The 19,821-nt window shown below is 37.7% G+C and overlaps 1 protein-coding gene across 1 annotated transcript in view; it reads right to left on the reverse strand.

Moving 5' to 3' along the window:
* Znf804b (zinc finger protein 804B) overlaps positions 1-15,177 on the reverse strand; it is a 542,692-nt gene extending 527,515 nt beyond the window's left edge. The window contains exon 1 of the mRNA XM_021163875.2: positions 14,722-15,177. Within this exon, the coding sequence (XP_021019534.1) occupies positions 14,722-14,829 (108 nt within the window). The 5' untranslated portion in view covers positions 14,830-15,177. The remainder of the gene's footprint in view (positions 1-14,721) is intronic.
* Positions 15,178-19,821: the final 4,644 nt, after the last annotated feature.

Consider the following 19,821-nt stretch of genomic DNA (forward strand, 5'->3'; position numbering starts at 1 on the left):
TTAATAAATACAGGGCAAAATACAGCCACCTACAAACTACTGACATTTATGTCCAGAGGCAACCATGTAAGAGGTGGTGATCCTTAAGGTTAGCATGCATCCGTGCATAGTTCTACAAAATATTTTTGCAGCCCTTCTTTTACTGCAAGAAATAGACCATTCATCACGAATATAAACACAAATAACTAGATTAATGGTGTTTCAGCTCTGAACTCTATTTTCCTGTTTTGAAGTATTTCCATTAATATAATTTTGTGAATATTCAGAAAACGTTGTTGCCTAGATCATTTGACACAACAAGTAGGAAGTAGCAAAAATAGTGGCAGGACAACAGAAGAGTCATGTTGGTGTCTATTGTAAGTTTTATATTTAGGTCTCTTTACTTGATGCAACGCAATTGCTTATTACATGGCCTACACTACAGGGTCTTAATGGCGGTCTCTCTGTATACCCTTGCTCAATTTCTAGCACATTTCCAAGTCCCATACCAGTGTTAGGTCCACCAATTCTTCGGATCTCTAATTAACCATAATGTACACTAGAAAATTCTCTGCAGCTCAATGACTAGTGTAGTGGTTTGAATGAAAATGGCCCACAGAGGCTCATAGAGAGTGGCATTGTTCTGAAAAGATTAGGACCTGTGGCCTTGTTAGAGGTAATTTATCACTGGGAACAGCAGCCTTTGAGAGAAACCCTGTCTCTTGGGGAAAAAAAAAGATTTCAGATTCTCAAACCAGTGTTACTCTCTCCTTACTTTCTCTTGCTGCTGTCTGAGGATCCAGATGTAGAACTTCCATCTACATTTCCAGCATCATGTCTGCTGCCCTAATGGCACCATGTTTCCCTCTGTGATGATAATGGACTAAACCTCTGAACTAAAATCCAGCCCCAATTAAATGTTTCTTTTTTAGGAATGGCCACAACCATGGCGTCTCACTGCAACAGAAACCCTAAGATAACTAGGAAAGGAAGTCACATTGCTCTCTCTCTCTCTCTCTCTCTCTCTCTCTCTCTCTCTCTCTCTCTCTCTCTCCCCTTCTCCCCTTCTCCCCTTTCTCTCACATCAGTTACTGTTTCTTCACAGAGACTAGTAGATTTATAAAGCAGTGTGAAATACATTTTTCAGTAAGTTCCATTCCTAGTCCACCATCTCCTTTAAGACAGATTTTGTGCTTGACATGTATTAAGGATCCTCAAATAGTCTGTGACAACTTAAGGTCTAAATTCTACCAGCTTTGAAGTGGAGCCGTATCAGCTCTGGGAATTCTCTCCTGTGGACTTGGGTAGCACATGCTATTCATCCAAGTGGGGCAGCACAGAGCTCTCCCAGGCAGTGACCTCCCTTGCCAGCCCTCATCTGTATGGGTTTCATCTTTATGGTGTCCATTTTCCATGGTGCTCTAATTTAACTTGTACCCAACACTCCCTGCCAATCCTTTCATTGTCCTCTCAAATGGCCTCCTTTTGCTCCATGACCCTAGCAGCTACAGTAGTTGGTTAAAAGAATGATCTTTCCGAATGCCTTTATTTATATTCAAAAGCAAATCATAGTATGAGGGTGTGCTTCTTGTATTTATTCATATTTACTGATATCTGGACTGAAATGTTTCACATTATCTGCTGATCGTGGAGGATACTTCACATAAGTGGCAGAATTTTCTCTATGGACAGCAGTTTTATTTTGTTTGTTTTGTTGGATTTTGTTTGTTTTGTTTTGTTTAAAATGACGACCTTTCACTACTAAAAGTCTTTTCCCTTCAGAGAAAATGGTTCTGCATAGGACACTTTGTCAGGTTTTAGAATTTCCTTTGAATTGGATTCTATACCTTTACAAAGACTAAAAAACATCAGTCAGTGGCTTACAAATATAGTAGAAAATCTTTTACAACTGCTGATCTTCCTACTCTTCATCAATCACAGCACTTACCTTGTTCAGAATTCTAGAGCTAGCCTCATTTGTGAAGAACATAAAACTCCCTAAACTCAGAAACCATGTTGAATTCCAGTAAGCATATCCTCCAGACTAAATAATGCCAAAGTGCTACAGAAATGCAGCTCAGGTTATTCTGTAGGAATGTGTTAACATCAATATGTTTGTATCCACCATCATCTACTTTTTAACATGTTCTAGAGAAACGACTCTATTAATTTCAGGTACCCTGTACATCCTAATGATCACAGAGAATAGAAGGAACGTAACACTTAAAATTCACAGCACAGTGGCCACTCACCGATTGAAAGGAAACCTATGATGGTTTATTACTTTTTATTTTTATTACTTTCCTTTTATAACATAGTTCCTCAAATGTTACTTCTATGATAACAACAACAAAACAAAAAAGCAAGTCATTAATGTAACTGTCACCAAGGTCTCTCCCAGCAGCCTCGCCTAGAACTTGTGAATTTACACTACACAGAATATGGGTAGCCAGACAAGAACATTAAATTGGCATAAGATGCTTTATCTTACTCTTCTGCTGCTCCAACAGAATTTAAACTGAGTTATTTCGAAGGATATTCTGTCCTGCCAGCCTAGTCATTGTTGTGGCTCATAAACTTTTAAAGTTAAGTAAGACTACTGACTGTTCCACTTTTATCGTGTATGTAAACAATAGCTCTCTAATTGGATTTAAGGCTAAGTCAATTGGAGGAAATTCGTGTCTATTATTATAAAACTAGCCAATATCTATGGCTGCAGAAGTCAGATACTCAAGAAGAGACTCTGCTGATGTTATTTCACTAAACCAATATAATTTCTGTTTTCTAAGTATCATTATGCTCATAGATAATAATGATACTCTCACCGCTCATCCAAAAGCTTTTATCTTTGTAACATCTGGAGACCATTACAGTTATCCACAACTGTCAAAACTGAGGGAATAACTGACTGTTATGTACCCAACCCCAACTGATACATCTGTATACCACCTAAAGCTCAGAGGAAGCTCCCTGGAGAAAGGGCAGAAAGACTGTAAGAGCCAGAGACCTGAGATGCCTGCTGCTAGATAGTGTACCCTAGAGAAAATGGACCCATGAAATTGCAACAGTATGGTTGCCTGAACAAGATGGACATAATGACACCAGCTGACTTACTTAAAAGCCGGGAGGAAATTCTATGAAGTCCTACTCTAAATGCACTGCTACACTGGAAGGTAGTCAGTGTCTGCTGAGAAAGGAAGGATCTATTTCCTCCAGGAATAAGCTCCTGCATAGGTCATTTATTATCAATTCAGTCTTGGACATATCAGCAATACAGACTCAGTAGGCTGTATACAGACACGTGTGTGTGTGTGTGTGTGTGTGTGTGTGTGTGTGTGTGCATGCCTATGTGCATGCACACACATGTATATATATGGAACAACAAGAGACCATGAATTTAAGGGGCACAGGAAAAGTTGGGGTATGTATAGGAACTAAGATGATGTAGATACAGTGCTCGTGTAAGAAGTACTCTCTCTCTCTCTCTGTCTCTCTGTCTCTGTCTCTCTGTCTCTGTCTCTCTCTCTCTGTCTCTGTCTCTCTCTCTCTCCCTCTCTGATACGCAAGCACACACTCTCTCTCTCTCTCTCTCTCTCTCTCTCTCTCTCTCTCTTTCTTAATTGGAGGTTTATTTTGTCCCCTAGTCAAAGAGGCTAGCAGCCTAAGAGTATCATTCTGGGATCTTGTAGGCTTCTGGTGAGAGTTTTGTGCTGCCTCAACTCATGACAAACAGGAGAAAGTCAAGCAAGTACATGTCAAGGAAGCTAACTGTGACTGTGGCCTTTCTTATAACAACTCACAATTCAGGTAGGCACCGAACCACACTGTAGTGATAGGCATTAGCCTTTCCTAACAGCATAATCTCCTCCTTGAAACTTTGTTTCCTAATACCATTGCAGTGGCAATCAATTTCAGCAGGTATTCGGAAGACATAAGCCATCTCCAAGCTATAATATTCAAGAATAGCTGCATATAAACATATAAAGTTATTCATATTAGACATGGACATTTTAGTCTTTATATATAATCTTCTTGGCAACTATACTATTTTTAACACAAAGCTAATTTTTATCCTCATCTATACTTAGGAAATTATAGTTTTTCTGATAATGTTTACCTATCATTTGAACATATCATGTTTTTCTTTTTTTATTAGATATTTTCTTTATTTACATTTCAAATGTTACCCCCTTTCCTTGTTTCCCTTCTGAAAACCTCCTAACCACAAATATCATTTTTACAAAAAAAAAAAAGTGCCTGTCTTTTAATCACTTATTATCACCTTACCAGTAAGTACATAATTCATTTCTCCTCTCAAATAATGAAATTGCACCAGAGCCATTCCTATCCATTTGCAAGAAACTTTTAAACCCACAAAATGGTCGTATCTTTGAATTTCAACATGGAATATTAAGCAAAAGATAATGAGATGGTTCACAGATATTAGCCTCGATTTAATCTATGTATTTTATTAGCATAAATCCATTTGTTGTTACCTAATCAGTATTCTCTTGTTCGTTTATTCCAACTAGCAAGATTGTGTTAGCCATCAAAGTGAAGCAGAAACAACAGAAATGCAGTGTGGCCCCCTCATCCTGCCCCCACCATTCACGGCCTTCATTCACACAGTGGCTGTCGGTTGAGTTGACCTTAGCGTTTTTATTTTTATTTCACACTTTTATTCCTTGAGTGTCTTTGTGAGTGCACCTGATGGTGGTCTGCACACTTTGCTTACAGGAGTTCATCTTCTCCTTCTACAGTGTGGGCTCCCAAGGCTGAGCTCAAGTTGACAGGCATGACTAGAAATGACTTGACCTGCTGAGTCAAGTCACTGAAATCACCTTAATTTTCTTAATTATCTTTTGATGGGACAGCCTTTTCCCTTTGGGCGGGAATGACACCATATCACAATGCAACTGAGGCGTCCAGGTTTATCTAAAGTTCCATTTAAACATATAGACATGAAAAAGAAAAAGAAAAAGAAATCCCTGTAGGATCCAGAACAGTCAAGCACACCACAAGACAACAGGCTGGAACCTGAACCCACGGGCTCTTACTGAGATTGGCACAACAATCAGGGGCCTGCATAGGCTCGCTGTAAATATGCTATAGTTGTGTAGCTGCGTTTTTTGTTTTGGGTTTTTTTGTTTGTTTTTTGTTTTTGTTTTTTGCAGGAAGGGGGATGCCTAACAGTGAAAGCGGGGCTGTTTCTGATGCTTTTGCCTGCCTTTGGGACCCTTTTAGTCCTACATGGTTGTCTCATCAAGCCTTAGTACGTAGTCGTATTGCAACGTGATATGCCATGATTGGTTGATATCTCTGGGAGGCCTGCTTGTTTCAGAAAGGAAATGGAGGCAGAGTGGATATGGGGAGGGAACAAAATTGGAGGGACTGTGAGGAGAGAAGAGAGGGGAAACTGTGGTCTGAATGTGATATATGAGAGAATAAATTAACAATTTAAAAATAAAATCCCACTTTAGGATTCTTTAAATTTTGTATTAAATTGATATATTTTATATTACATTTATATTTTATATTTCAAATTATTTTACATTATTGTTTTATATTTTATATATTATTTTATATTTAATTTTTAAATTTGTTATTTTTATAGATATCACTATTTTGGGGAAATTTATAGAATTGCAAGTCTTCTACTCAGATCATCACTCTTATTTAAATGAATGTGATTTTTATTTAACCACTTTGTTGAAATCGAAAGTGATAAAATCTAAGACTAAAACAAAAATATAGGCCTTTTAAATGATTTGACTTTTGTTGTTAATTTATTGTCTAACTATGGTAGATGTAAAGGACAACAGAAGAACATCCGGGAGAAGAAGACAGTACATCAAATATGAACACTAGTTTTCTAGATATGTCACTACAACTTACAGTTTATTCCCTTACTGGGAAGGTAAAAAGCTCCAGGATGTCTCAGAGCTTTCATTACAGGAAAAAAGAAAATACAATGAACACTTAGAGTTATAAAATTTGCAGGCAATTTAGATACAACAAATAATGTTTTATATGCATGAAAATTTTTCCTCATGAACTTTAGTCTTTTATATGACTAATCAATGCTAAGCTGCCAACCTTCTCTGAATATTTAGACATATGTCAAAAATGGAGATCTTCTTGGCTCTTTATCCTCCTGATTTAACAGGACATACCAAGTCTGAATAGTAGAAAGGAAGAAAGAAGCAGGGGCCTTTGAGGAAGCACAAGAGAAATTGCCATTATTTTGTTGGTCTTACTTAAATGTTACACTCCAGTAAGGATAATTGCAATCATTTCCTGTTGTTGCTCTAACAAATCACCGTGCATCTTCCAGCTTAATGTAAATTATTGATCTTCTATTACATTCAATCAGAAGCCTCTCAGGGATAAAACTCATAAGAGGAGTAGGGCTATGATCTTTCTAAAGAGCCATATGGCTATCTACCTTCTTGACTGGGTTTCAGGTGATCATCTACATGCCTCAGCTTAGGATTCTCTACTTTTTGTCAAAGTCAGCAGTGTGGTTTCTTAAGACTAACCCTCTCACCTGCACCTGCCCATTCCTTACACATGGACCTGAGCTTCCTGGTCCAGGTTAATCTTCTCAATGTCTTTAATTTCAGCTCTTCTTATTCTTTAAGGTATTGTGTGTGTGTGTGTGTGTAGGTGTGTGTATGGTGTGTGTGTGTGTGTAGGTGTGTGTATGGTGTGTGTGTGTGTGTAGGTGTGTGTATGGTGTGTGTGTGTATATATGTATACACACATGACTTTGGAATGTCAGTATAATTCAGATGTTATTATTCTGCCCACCATAATAAAATATTAAAAGTAATGTTTGGATAGCTTGGTCAGTAAGTGTTTTGCAGTGCTCAGACTCTATGAAAAAGTCAAACAAACAAATGTATTAAAATACATATAAGTTGTATTTACATTTATAAATTGGTCATATTAATACCCTGATCCATCTTCTGAGACCTCTCTATTTATTGAACCTGGAAGATTAACTGTTCCAGATAAAATGCATTGTTTAGAAGACTGAGGTCTCCCTGTGGTCATACCCTGATGGATCTTAAAGGGCAAGTACTAAGAAAACCCGTTCACCAAGTACCTGCCTCTCTAGGCAACTGGCAATAGGTGATAATTACACATCCAGCACCCTGTAGCTGCTCTGGGTTTTGCTTTCTCAAGGGCTATCATAAATGGTCAAGGAATTGTTGTATATTTCCCCATAAGAGGGATAAAAAACCATGGAGTAATGTGAATATCCTATCGCTATTTCTCATCCTCACTATCCTTAAACCTTCTAAATCAAAAAGAATGATCAGGTGCCTATCTTGTGACTCATTTCACAGAAGCTTTTGAATATGTTAGAGTGAAAAGTGAATTCTTAACTTATGGATTCATCTCCTCAGCCACCTATATACATGGCCGATTTGTAGGCCCTTGCAGCCTTTTGTAAGAGCAGTTATGAAATAGTTACATGGAACTCGAAAGCCTCTGCAACTAATAGGGAAGTTTAGTTACACCTAGAACAACTAGCCAAGTAATCTTGCTATATACTAAAGTGAAAAGATTACCGTGGAAAAGGGAGTGTTTACTCAGTGTTACAAAATTCTAACAGGAGAACAGTTCAGGAAATCAATCCCCTCCTAGAGCTCCACCAGAACGAAAGGGAACATTCCTGCCAGTTAAAGTTAGAGAAGTGACGTCTTTCCTGGCAAAACAACATTATTTTTATAAAAGAACATTATCCTAATTAATGTTCTATAAGGTTTTTCAAAGATTGTCCACTTTGCAACATTAAGAGTACATACGCCTCTGGTCGGCCCCAGCACCGGGTCACCTTGGGCATGGAGTCTGCGGACACCCCCAAGGTCCACAGAGCACTCTCCATGGAATCTTAGAACCTCTGGTGAGTGGAACACAACTTCTGTTCCAATCCAATCGCGCTGAATCTGAGACAGCATTAATTGGGGAAGCAGAAAACCCAGACTGACCAGGGTCACAAGTCCCTTCCGGTCGGCCCCAGCACCTGATCACCTTGGGCGCGGAGTCTGCGGACACCCACAAGGTCCCCAATGGTAATAACTGCTAACATTTACTGGGCACTCAATGAATGTCAAGTGTTGCTCTTAAAGCACCATATTTGGAGCATCCATCCTTGCTGTAAAGAAGTAGAAACTGAAGCTACAATAACTTTTATGCTATATAATTGCTAACTATTTAAGATTAGGGAGTTTGATCCCAAAGCCTTACTGTGTTTATATTCACCTGTAACACTTGTCCTACGTGTGATAACACAATAGCTCCAACCATGAATGTATCTATGAATCAGGTAACATACAACAGGGAAGACAAATGTGCCCCCCGCCCCCCCGTGTTACAGGGTGTGTTGAGAAATGTAGTTACTCATTGTGAGTGCCTGGAAGGAATGTTGAGTTGAGTGGATAGTAGAAGCTGACTGCCTTTCTGTCACCACAACGATACTTAGGGTACTGTGAAGTACTCAGTAAGCACTGTAGGGAAAGAGGGCCTAGAGCAATACTACCGGAGTTCTGCATGGAAACGGGAGGGGATTCTAAATCATGATTAGAAATAAAGGTTATGTGTGAATGGTGGCTACAGGGAGCATACAGTTGAATGAAGACCCAAAGAGAATAGGGTGTGCTCACTCTTTTCAGGAACTAGTGCCCCTTTAAGTACAGACATTGTACCATCAATTATATGACAAAAATGATGTTGAAAAATGGGTAATCAAGAAATGAAAGAATAAAACTCGATGAGAAAAATGAAGGAGGATATTGTTTAAAAAAACTTGCAACATTTATTTCAAAATATTATAGAAATTTTGAATTAATTATAGAAATTATATTAATAAATTTCACATATTAACAGAAATGTGAAATAAAATCTGCCAAAGAGAATTCATGACTGTCAAAGCCCCAAACTGGCAGCCTTGCCAAGAAGGAAGAAAGTTAAAACTCAAAACTGTGTAGCATAGAGTCCCCAGTGTCAGCCTCACATAGGGACAGCCTATGTTTCATTATTTATAACTTGTTTTGACAATAAATCGAAGTCTCTTGAAAGAAATTTCATGCATTAAAATAACAAAACATAAATTTTAAAAGAATAAGCACCCCAGGAAATAAAATAAGACTTAGACTGGAAATGAGTTACAAGCACAGGTGAATCGTGGGGTTAGAAGACAACCTTTGATCCCTCTTATTTTAACTCTGGGCTTTCTATCAGCCAAAGGAACATAGAAACAGAATTGTGTTTACTATATAGTTATCTCTCTTTTTGTGGAAAAAACTAAATAAATATTTCCTTTCTTAGTATTTCTATTTAAGATGTAATATGTAAACAAAAGAAATTTTCAGTTCAACACATCAGGTGTCCATCTCTGCAAAATTGAAATCATTAGCAAAAACAAATTTCAAAATACCTTCTTCATTTTAAAAACTTGATTTGTACTTTTATATTATTGCAGTTCAGGATACTATCTAAATTAAGAAGTAACTTATCTCTTCTGAGTTTCAACTTCAGGTAGTCCTTCAAATGATTAAGAATTGGGAATTAAGAATTGGGAATTGCTATGTTCCTATTAGCACCAAAGAGTTTCTTCATATGGACCTATGCACTAAGTGTGTGTGTGTGTGTTTCCTAAGTATTGGATTTATTATGAGATTGACACTAGCAAAAGACATTTGCAAAATAGAATTTTAAATAGAATTTTAAATTTTGTTCAGATTCTTTTCTTAGAATATATAAGTATATGGCAAAGGGTTACTGACAGAATCAGCTAACTTCACACTTGAAGGCACTTGGTAGAAATATTGGGCATGTGCCCGGTTCTCCCTGCTCTTGGGTCCTCTTTATCCAGATTTAAAACAACCTTCACTGAAGCTCTGTTCTTATTTTCCTACAGAAAATACTTATTTTATTGCAAAACATTGTACAATATGTACTTTAACTACAATTACCACTAATTTTTAAATTGGAAACAGTTAGGTTCGATGTCATCAATCATACATGATTTATATTTTTATTTCCAAAATATAAAGCAGAAACTTGTTTTAATTTGATTGCTGAAAATGAATAAATAAGAAAGAAGATAAATGTCAAGTAACAACAAAAGTCACAAAATTAAAGACCTTGAATATTGGCTTCCTACTTATGGAAATTTTCTGAAGTTAAATAAACACAGGCTTGTTTAAATAAGGATGGCACTCTTTCCTTCAGATGAATTGTAAGCACAGATTTTGTGTGCATTCTAAAAGATAAGGCAGGGATGAAAAGACAAGAAAAAGAAAGCAGTTTGCTTAATATGGTAATACAGCCCAGTCTTTACTGAAAATATGTGAAAGTATACTGTAGTCATTAATTCAAGAACAGGAGATCTGTGACTTCTCTATTACAGGGCATGTCTTCATAATTATAGCTGACACACAAAAGAATACATCAGTTTGGGAGCTCTATAAGATAATTATTCTATACGTACTCACAAGTATCTTGAAAATACTCACGACTGACTAGGCATTTAAGATAGGCATTTAAAAAAAGCACTAGGGTCTAACTATTCACTTCCTTATTTAGAAAATTCAATGTTCAGAAACTTCAAGGTTTCCATTATTTCTAGAATAACATCTATCGTTATCGTTTCTGGGTATACATTTGTAATTTTACAAAAGTAAGTTAAAATATTTGGATGTGTTTTGGATATATTTTTTTTTCTTGTTATAATGGGTGATTTAGACAAATGTACAACTCAGGAAACGATCATGAGACATAAAACCATTCAAGGGCCGTGGAATATGCAATTGACACTTTAAAGGGTCTCCTCCACAAGGTACTTTAGGCAGTAAAGCAGGCTTTGCAGTTCCTCTTGAATTTTAATTATATTGTGTCCAGGAAGGAATCCAGACTTGTAACCCACCCTAATTTTCATAAGAGTAATGATCAAGTATATAAAATAGGTTAAATATGCAGCTATGTTTAGTAATTAATGGATCAAGTGCAAGAATGAATGTCTTACTATTAATCACATGTAGATTAAGCAATACATAAAAAGATACATTGAAATCAATCTAAAGTTGAGATGTTATTTCAGAGTACATAAAGATAAGTAAGAGTCAATTGAAGAATATGTTTATATTTCTGAGAAGACATTTATTTTACTGAATTCAAATATACTGAGAGAGTTTTAAATTTTTCTTAAAGAATCCTACAATTATCATAACCAAGTTGTACATGTTTGGTGGCTAAAAAGAGCTATAATATAGAGGTAGGTGTTCATCTTGAACATAGTCAGTCATGTGTATCTCGCTACCTGTCTAGCATATGGGTGTGTGTACCTAGTACTGAATCTTAGAGGCATCATACAATCATAGTATTTTAAAGATGAAAAAATATAGAGGATAAACACCCTAAAATTGAGCAAAGTACTTGTGTTTTAAATAGACTTCTACATTATAATACTTTTGCTTTATCTGTATCTGTCGTGGATTTAGAGAAACATAAGCCATCTCTAATCAATTATTCACATGCTCATTGGAATGAAAACACATTTTTCTATTTTTCATGCAGAACAAACAGATAATCATGGATACTTCTGTGTTAACTTTCAAGATAGAAATAGAATTCCACTCTAGGATTTTCAGTTTACTAATCTGTGAGTATTTTTATGGAGAAAAATGCTTCATTGCTCTATTTTTCAATCAATCACTTCATTTCATATTTATTATAAGTAATCTATATAATATTTGATTTTATATAAGTGAAATCTCTTGAAATTATATGTATGTGTAGAAGTGAGTGTGTGTGTGCACATATGTGTATATGTATGCTCAACTCTCCTTTGCATTTTGAGGTTATCTACTGTTTCCTTTAAACAAACATAGCTTGAATATAAGAAATTTACATAATTATTTTTACATATCTGGAGACTTAACCATATTATATATTAGAGAGTGAAATGTCAAATCTGTATTATACAGGTATAAGTATAGCAAAAATTCAAAAATAAAATTTGGTAAGTAATTGTCACCTATTTTATTTCCATAGCAGAATACAAAATATGCTGATTAAGTAATTGCATGTTATTGAATGTTAAGGCCATGTCCAACTTTTAAACATCTCTACAAAGAACAAATGTGTGGAATAAGTAGGGAGACATGGGTTAAAAGAATAACGATAAGTGTTAAGCACGGGGAGACTTGGTGAAAATTTGTTACCAGCTAACATCCCAGTCTATAGTGCTAAGTGAATGGAATCTTGGGAAGTTACAAAAATTGGTAACATCCAGTTTTAGATCATTCTAGAAATTAATGTGAAAATGTATTATCATAGTAGATACCTATTTCAAAACTGTAAATGATTGTATTTAATTATCACATGATTAATACGTTTAATATTTATATTGAGGGCGTTTGAATACTTGAATGTCAACCTGGCTATAACTTTAAAGCCATTGTAGAGTATGAAAATAAATATATATACACATTATTTTTAATTTGATGTTTTACAACCTGTTGATCAAAATGGCAAGCGCACACTCTAGAGTCTAGAAAGAGGTCACATATTTTGCCTTAGAGAGAAAGACACCCTGCCACAGGAATAGAATTGAGACCAAATAAAGGCTTATCTCAATAATTCAACAAGGACAGAAAAGGACTGAATCACAATTTCCCACACAGCCCAGCTTATGTGAAAGACTGGTTAAAGTCTTTCTCGAGAAAGACACAAATTTCTGGTAAAATGTGGATTTAAACAAAGAAATGGGTTTGTGTACTACATATGAAAGATATTTTACCTGTTTCTAAAATAGCTCATAAATCATTTTAGTGAACATCATCCAATGAGTCAAACTGAAGAGTCATGAAAACAAAATAAGCAGATCAGCACAGCAATGGAATCAGCCAAGTAAATTATAGCATAGGTATAGCAGCTGTACCCTGGGCATCCAGCGCAACCAAGTGGCTGGAAGGCTGGTGTCTGTTGTCCATATTTGCACACCCAGTCTGTATAAGGTCATCCAGGCTTTGGGGACATGAGCAACCAGAGAAAGAGACACAGATATATCCTTGACCAAAGGACAGAAACTTTCTTTTTTAACACTAGAGAATTTAGTTCAACATCATACTCTAATCTCCTTGAATAAAATTAAAATGTGTAAATATGATGAGATATTCTTTCATCCCAAGACTGAGACACATATACTAGAACACAGTAATCCAACTCAGGATGGCTATGGAGTCAGTCACAGGGATTATCATCAACACACTGAGAAAGAACGCCCTTAAGAAAATTGGAGCATCCTAGGTTTACAAGACAACATGTGCCTAACTAAGGAAGAAGAGGGAGGAGAGGCTTGCCCTGAGGAAAATGCTCCTGACGCCGTGTGAGTTGTTGAACACTGTAATAGTTTGCTGAGGCTGCAGAAACCCCAATCCTTAAAATCTTTAAAGCAGGCAAGATTCAGACCCACTGCTTAGGCTGACTGTGGGCTATATTTCTCAGTCAGCTGTAACTGCCAAGTCCCTTTCTAGCCCTGTGAGTTTAATTGTAACTGTTAATGCAAACAGTGTTTTCCCAGTAACATTTCTGGCTTCTTCTCATTTAGTTTGGGGTGTTACAACAACACACATTTTAAAGTATGTGAAAACATGAGCAAAGAGTCTGTCATTGGGAATCTTGGTAATGTATGTGAGTACATGTAACCTCCCGATTCCAGATTCCACATGCAAATCACAGATGCTGTTTAACCAGTGGTATTTATAATATATAGCAGTTGTAAATAGTTCACACTAATGAAGTATTTGGTTATAATGAAAAGTATGAGGTAGAAAATACTCGAGTAAGTTAAATTCTTCCTCTCTACGTCATGCAGAATAAAAATACTCTCAAAATCAGATTAGAAACTTGTTCATTGAGTTTGGATACTTGGTCACTTACTGTGGTCTAAAACTGATCATACACGTAAAAATACTCAAACTATGTATAGGTGCATGCATGCACACATATATAAGTACATTTTTCTTTAAACTCATTTGAGCCCTTAAAACATTAGTTGATAGCACCCGTTATTGATTGATATAGTAAACTGATATAATTAATTGATATAGTAAAGCCTTTGATTTTGGATGACAGAATTTGAACAGTTTACTAAGCAAAATGAAGCAACTGAAATTTCAGGTTAACTTACTATTCTGAAATACAGCAAACAATCTGATTTGATTTTCCACAAAAAACTCATTTGCTTTCTTCTAAAGAATTTGAGTCTTAGATTTTAGGACTCTGAGAAACCACCCCTTTTCATTTCTCCAAGACAAACCCCTTGAAGAGTTTATTTTCTTATAAAGCAACTGTAAAATTGTTAAACTAATCTGAAAGTATGACTTCACAAAAGCACATTATAGGGTGTCACTCAAACTTTCTACACTACCTAAATCCTCAGATTCCTAGTGGACTCTGCGGGAAGATCTACCTTCTCCCTGCAGTTAACTGTGCTCAGTAAACATTTGCATACATACCACTACAGATCAAATGACTGGGACGACAAGAAACTCGTAAACACACACCCCTCACTATAATTGTCTGCAAAGTGTGTCTGCTGACAGAGCGCTTACTCCCTAGGAGACAAACCTGCTCTATCAGGCAGGACAGTATCTCCTAATGTCTCTTTTTGTTTTCATTCGGTTTTGAACCTGTACGGATGGGTGTGTGCGTCTGTGTACACATTACCGGAGACGGAGATCCATTCTTGCAGAGGGGCCCTCTGAAGACTCCCTTAATGCCCCGGTAGTGCCCATTGCTGAGATGTCTCGAACTGATGACCAGGTAACAAGCCATGTGGGTCCCCGCTGGAGGTGTAGTCTCAACTCCTTACTAAGCGACCAACAGGCAGGGAGATGCAGGCTGGCTTCTCCGCAGCAACAGTGACTGCCACCTCCAGAGAAGAAGAGGCCAGCAGCAAGCTGGGAACAGAGTGCCCGCGCGCCCCCGCTCCTCGACCTGCTTGTGGCTCTCTCTGCCCACAGAGGCTGCTCGGACTGAGGCGGCGGCGGCAGCAGCCCAGAACACTTAGGGGACCTGGCGAACCAGTCCACATGCTGTTCTGACGAGGCGGCGCTCAAAGGCGGGCTGAAGATGTGTTTTTTAAAGGACAACTTCCTGAGTCCACCAGGGAATCGGAGTCCTCCGCCCCCTTTACCCCGCCCCCTGCCGTCGTCGCTGGGTGCAGGCAGAATGGGGTGGGGACACTCAGGTGCAAGTTGGCATTTTCCAGCCGCCGAGTCCCCAGGCTGAGCTGTAGGCTGCGGAACCCGGGATGCAGCCGACGCAGCCTGTACAGGGAGCGTGGCGTTCCTCCGTGGGTCCAAGAGCCGCCCCCTCTGCAGTGTCCGGGAGAGGGCGAGCGCAAGGAGTTGGAGACGTGGTGACTGCCGCGAGGCGCGGGGACTGTGAGCGCTCAGCTTGGAGCTGTGGACTCTGTAGGGTCTAGGTTCCCGGAGTAGCAAGGAGAGATGACAGCTGCCACACCGGTCTCACTGCTCCTCCTCCTGGAACCACCAGCACCAATCTCTTGACCCTTCTGCCAGGCTTTTGAGCCAACTTTCTAAGGGGTTTAGGGGGCGGGAACCCAAGAAGACTAGGAAAGACTGTGGAGGGATCTGGAAGAGAGCATTTCCTTTAGTCATTTTCTGCCTGCTCACCTCTAGGGCCCCCTGCATCAAGGTGGGGGGGGGGGCTTCCCAGTCTCCTATAGGGGCGAGAGGTTCAGCTGAAAACAGAGCCCATTAAATGCACTGTGGTGGTCAGTTCCTGGCAGAGGAAGGAACTTTCAGCTGTCAAACTTATGGAAGCTAGATACACCAATGCACAGGTTTATGTGCACATATATGCACACATCTAGCCACAAAGGCTCACTTATTCTGCCAGTTAAGACGCAATTGTCTGGTCGGTAGAGGTCTTTGTTTTTCCAGTCCCTAACAACCTTGCTCTTGGAGGTCTTTGGTTAAGTGTAAATTAAGCCATCAGGGAACAAAATAGACTGAAAATAAAACATGTGTGTGTGTGTGTGTGTGTGAGAGAGAGAGAGGGGGGGGGAGGAGAGGGGAGAGGGGGAGAAGGAGAGAGAACAAGCCTTTGGGGGGGAAGGGAGACAGTAAATACCTTCTGTGCAGTCCCTCTCTATCCAACTCTCAGTCTAAGATCAGCCTGTGGAAGCATGAGAGGGTCTCTTCCTGCAGTTTTTCACATTCCGCACTGAGTTCCTTGAAACACCTCTGTAGCTCCTGGTTCTATCTAGGCTTTCTCCTAGAGGTCTTTCCTCTCTTACATTGAGTAAATACCCCACTCAGGTTGACAATTAGAACCCCCTACTCATGAAATATATAAAACATATATACAGAAACATAAAAATAAAACAGTATTTACATTTTTTCAATTAAGACAGTTCATAAAATTAGGGAAGGAAAGTTCTATTTTAACTTTTGTAGCTTCCTAATTAAAGACCGAATTTATTTATATCATTACATAGCTTACTATCAGAAATAGTATTTTTTAAAAAAAACTTAAATGTATGACTAATTTTTAAACCTTTAGAAAAAAATTAAATGTGAGTGAAATCTATTTCCTTTTCACCCTTGAACTAAAGATGTCTGAAATTTAGTCCACTGTAAACTTTCTAGGAAGAGTGTAGTTAGCTTTTAACTATCTTGTTAAAAACAACTTTGAACACCAAAAATGAACTCAAAGCATTCATCCCCTTTTCCCAATGACATTTTAACACCATAGTACTCATTCAACTTAGAAGTATAAAATGTTTTATGAACCCATACTTGTCATACAAAAATATATTTTTAAATACTGAAAATATAGAAACAGGTAAAAAGCTTTAGGCCTTACTTGGAATTTTAAAAGGAGGTAGTATGGCTTTGTTTGCTCTTGAGAAACAGAAATAGCAAACAGCCTTGGGGACCTAGGTGCAGGTAAGATGGAATGAATTACAAAGATAAACAAGGTCACCATTTGTGATTACATTCCAAGGATGCAATCTGTATTAATTAAACAGTATTCTTCCTAATAATCCATAAATATTTCAGAATAAAACACATTTTCTAAAAGAACTAGTGAGCTATGAAGCATAAAATGTAACACTCCATCCTATCACATTATGTTTTCCCCAAATTGCTCGTCACTTTTCTGACATTCTTGGCCTTTAGGACATCATCTTCTGCATGTTTGCTTTCCCCAAGAGGAAACTAAGCATTTGCTTTGAAAAGATAGTTATTTGACTAAATTTCTCAATACTTGTTAATGTTTTAAGGTTTATCATCTTTGCAAATAACTGGTGCTGATTTGTCATGTTATTTTAAATTAGTAATAGCTTTTCTCTTTGTTTTCAAGTATTTTGCTACATTACCTTGAAATATTGAGTCAAAACATGCCATAGTTGTTATTTATACAATTCTAAGATTAGGTTTATAATGAAAAACAAACAAACAAACAAAGCATTTCCTTTCTTTACCAGCTTGTGATTGTTACCTCTCAATATAGTACAGTATTTAATAACATTTATCCGTGTCATCCTGTATTTCAGACATAATCTACTAAATACACACACACACACACACACCCATTTCTTACAAACAAAACTCTTCTCAGTTGCATCAGTTTTTCTTTTTACGAAAATGAGAGAGTCTGGTAATTAAAAATTATCAAGGAAAATAAAATGAAAATAAACCATATGTCCACACAAAGTCAGTGTTAATCATGTGTCAAATCCCATTACAATAAACACAAAGAAAAGCAAATGTCATGCACAAATTTATAAGGCCCCTTTATTTTAAGCAGTTTGATCTATGAATTTTCATTCCATGGAAAGGAATGTGAATATCGAAATCCATGGATGTCAGGCTGCAATCAGTTTGAGAATCCCACATATTTACAGATGGCTGTGAGCCACCAAGTGGTTGCTAGGAATTGAACTGAGGATCTCTAGGAGTACAGTCAGGGCTCTTAACCTCTGAGCCATCTCTCCATCCCACATATTTAGACTAATGTAGCAAGCAGGCTTCCCTTCTGTTATCACCAACAGTATATCTCATATATACTCCTTGTCTCTAGATCCTCTGACCTAAGTGTGAACCACTCTTACTTCTTGAGCAAGTATGACTTTTCCTGACTTACTATTCTCCCTAACGCTCTCTAACTTTGCATCTATATAGAAATAGTTGTCAAAAAGTCAGGGATAGTTTACAATATCTGATCATATTCTAGACAATCCTGATTAAACCATGGAATCTTTCATTTTGCATTGAAAATTAAGTCAAACCACATTACAATGATTTCACAGAAGAAGAAAAAAGAGAGATAGAAAGAGTCTGCTGAATGTAGCTACTGAAAGCTTTCCTTTGCATCGCCACCCCTCCTGCCTCACCCCTTCCCCCTATGCTCCTTTAGGTCTTCTGGGAGCATGTTTCTAATGCCCTCTCACTTTTCCAGCTGTCCACTCACCCACCTGCCCTTCACAAGGAAGCATCTTGCCCTACAGGACCAATTTAAAGTTAATTGATTCCTAGAAATCTTCTTCCTGGCCACCTAAACTAAAGAAGCTATCTGTAATCTGGAGGATTTTAAAAAATATTTTTAAGCAAAGTCATTGGCATTTTTTTTCACACACGTTTTAGATACACATGAAAATTGAGCAGATGCTTTAGACCTCCTATGTGTTCTCCTAAACCTTTCACAAATTATTTTTTGCATCCATTCTGTACATTTGCTCTAACTATTAAGCCAGTATAGAACAGCACTACCCAGATCTACAGATTACATATGGGTTCATTCTGTGTGTTATCCACTCTGCACATTTAGACATGTATAACCCACCTTCAGATCATACAAAAAAGCTTCATTGCTCTAGTAAGTGTTCTGAGTGCCATCTACTTATCCCTCCTCCTAGACTCCTGCCTTTCCTACTAATCATCCACCTCCGTAGCATACAGAATAATTTCAATGTTCTAATAAGTCCTCTGTGATCCACCTCCTGGGCCTTCCTTCTTGCTCCCTGAACTCCTTACAAGTATTCATCTTTTAACTCTCTCTCTCTCTCTCTCTCTCTCTCTCTCTCTCTCTCTCTCTCTCTCGTATTAAAGTTTCAAGAATGTTGTATAGTTATAATATATGAATCATCTAATGACTTATTATCTCACTTAAATTTTGTTGCTTAATGATATTCCATTGTTTTAGTTTAAGTTGCCTCTTCCTTACTGCCCTCCCCCCAATATGAAAATCTTAATCTCCTTGAATATGACATTGTTTGGAAACAGGGTTTATGCAGGGTAACAGTTAAGATGATTGCTAGGATGGGTCTTAACCTGATTGTGTTCTAAGAGGGGAACAGATGGATGCAGAGATTGGCACATGGGTAATGAAATCCATGTGGAGACTCCAGTTATGATGCAGTGCTCCAGTGAATGCCTATCAAAAGTGCCTATCAAATCACTTGACACTAGGAACGAGACATGAGTGGATTCTCCCTTGTAGCCCTCAGATGGAATTTAAACTACTCCCAGCCTCAAAAAAAAAAAAAATGTGAAAATGAGTATCTGCCATTGAGCCACCCAGTGAGCAATGTGTTGTCATGGCAGCCCCTAGAAAACAAGTTCACATAACATGAAAGTACTATTTTTCATTTGTTTCTTAAACTATCGAAGGACATATTGGTTGGTTCCTGAATTTGACACTTGGGAATCAAACTGCTATAAGCATTCATGTTTTCATAAAAGTTTCTAAATCTTTTGGCTAAAACCTAAGAAAATCTGTCACTGGGTCTGGTGT

This window comes from Mus caroli, chromosome 5, assembly GCF_900094665.2.
Source record: "Mus caroli chromosome 5, CAROLI_EIJ_v1.1, whole genome shotgun sequence".
NCBI classification, from domain to species: Eukaryota; Metazoa; Chordata; class Mammalia; order Rodentia; family Muridae; genus Mus; species Mus caroli.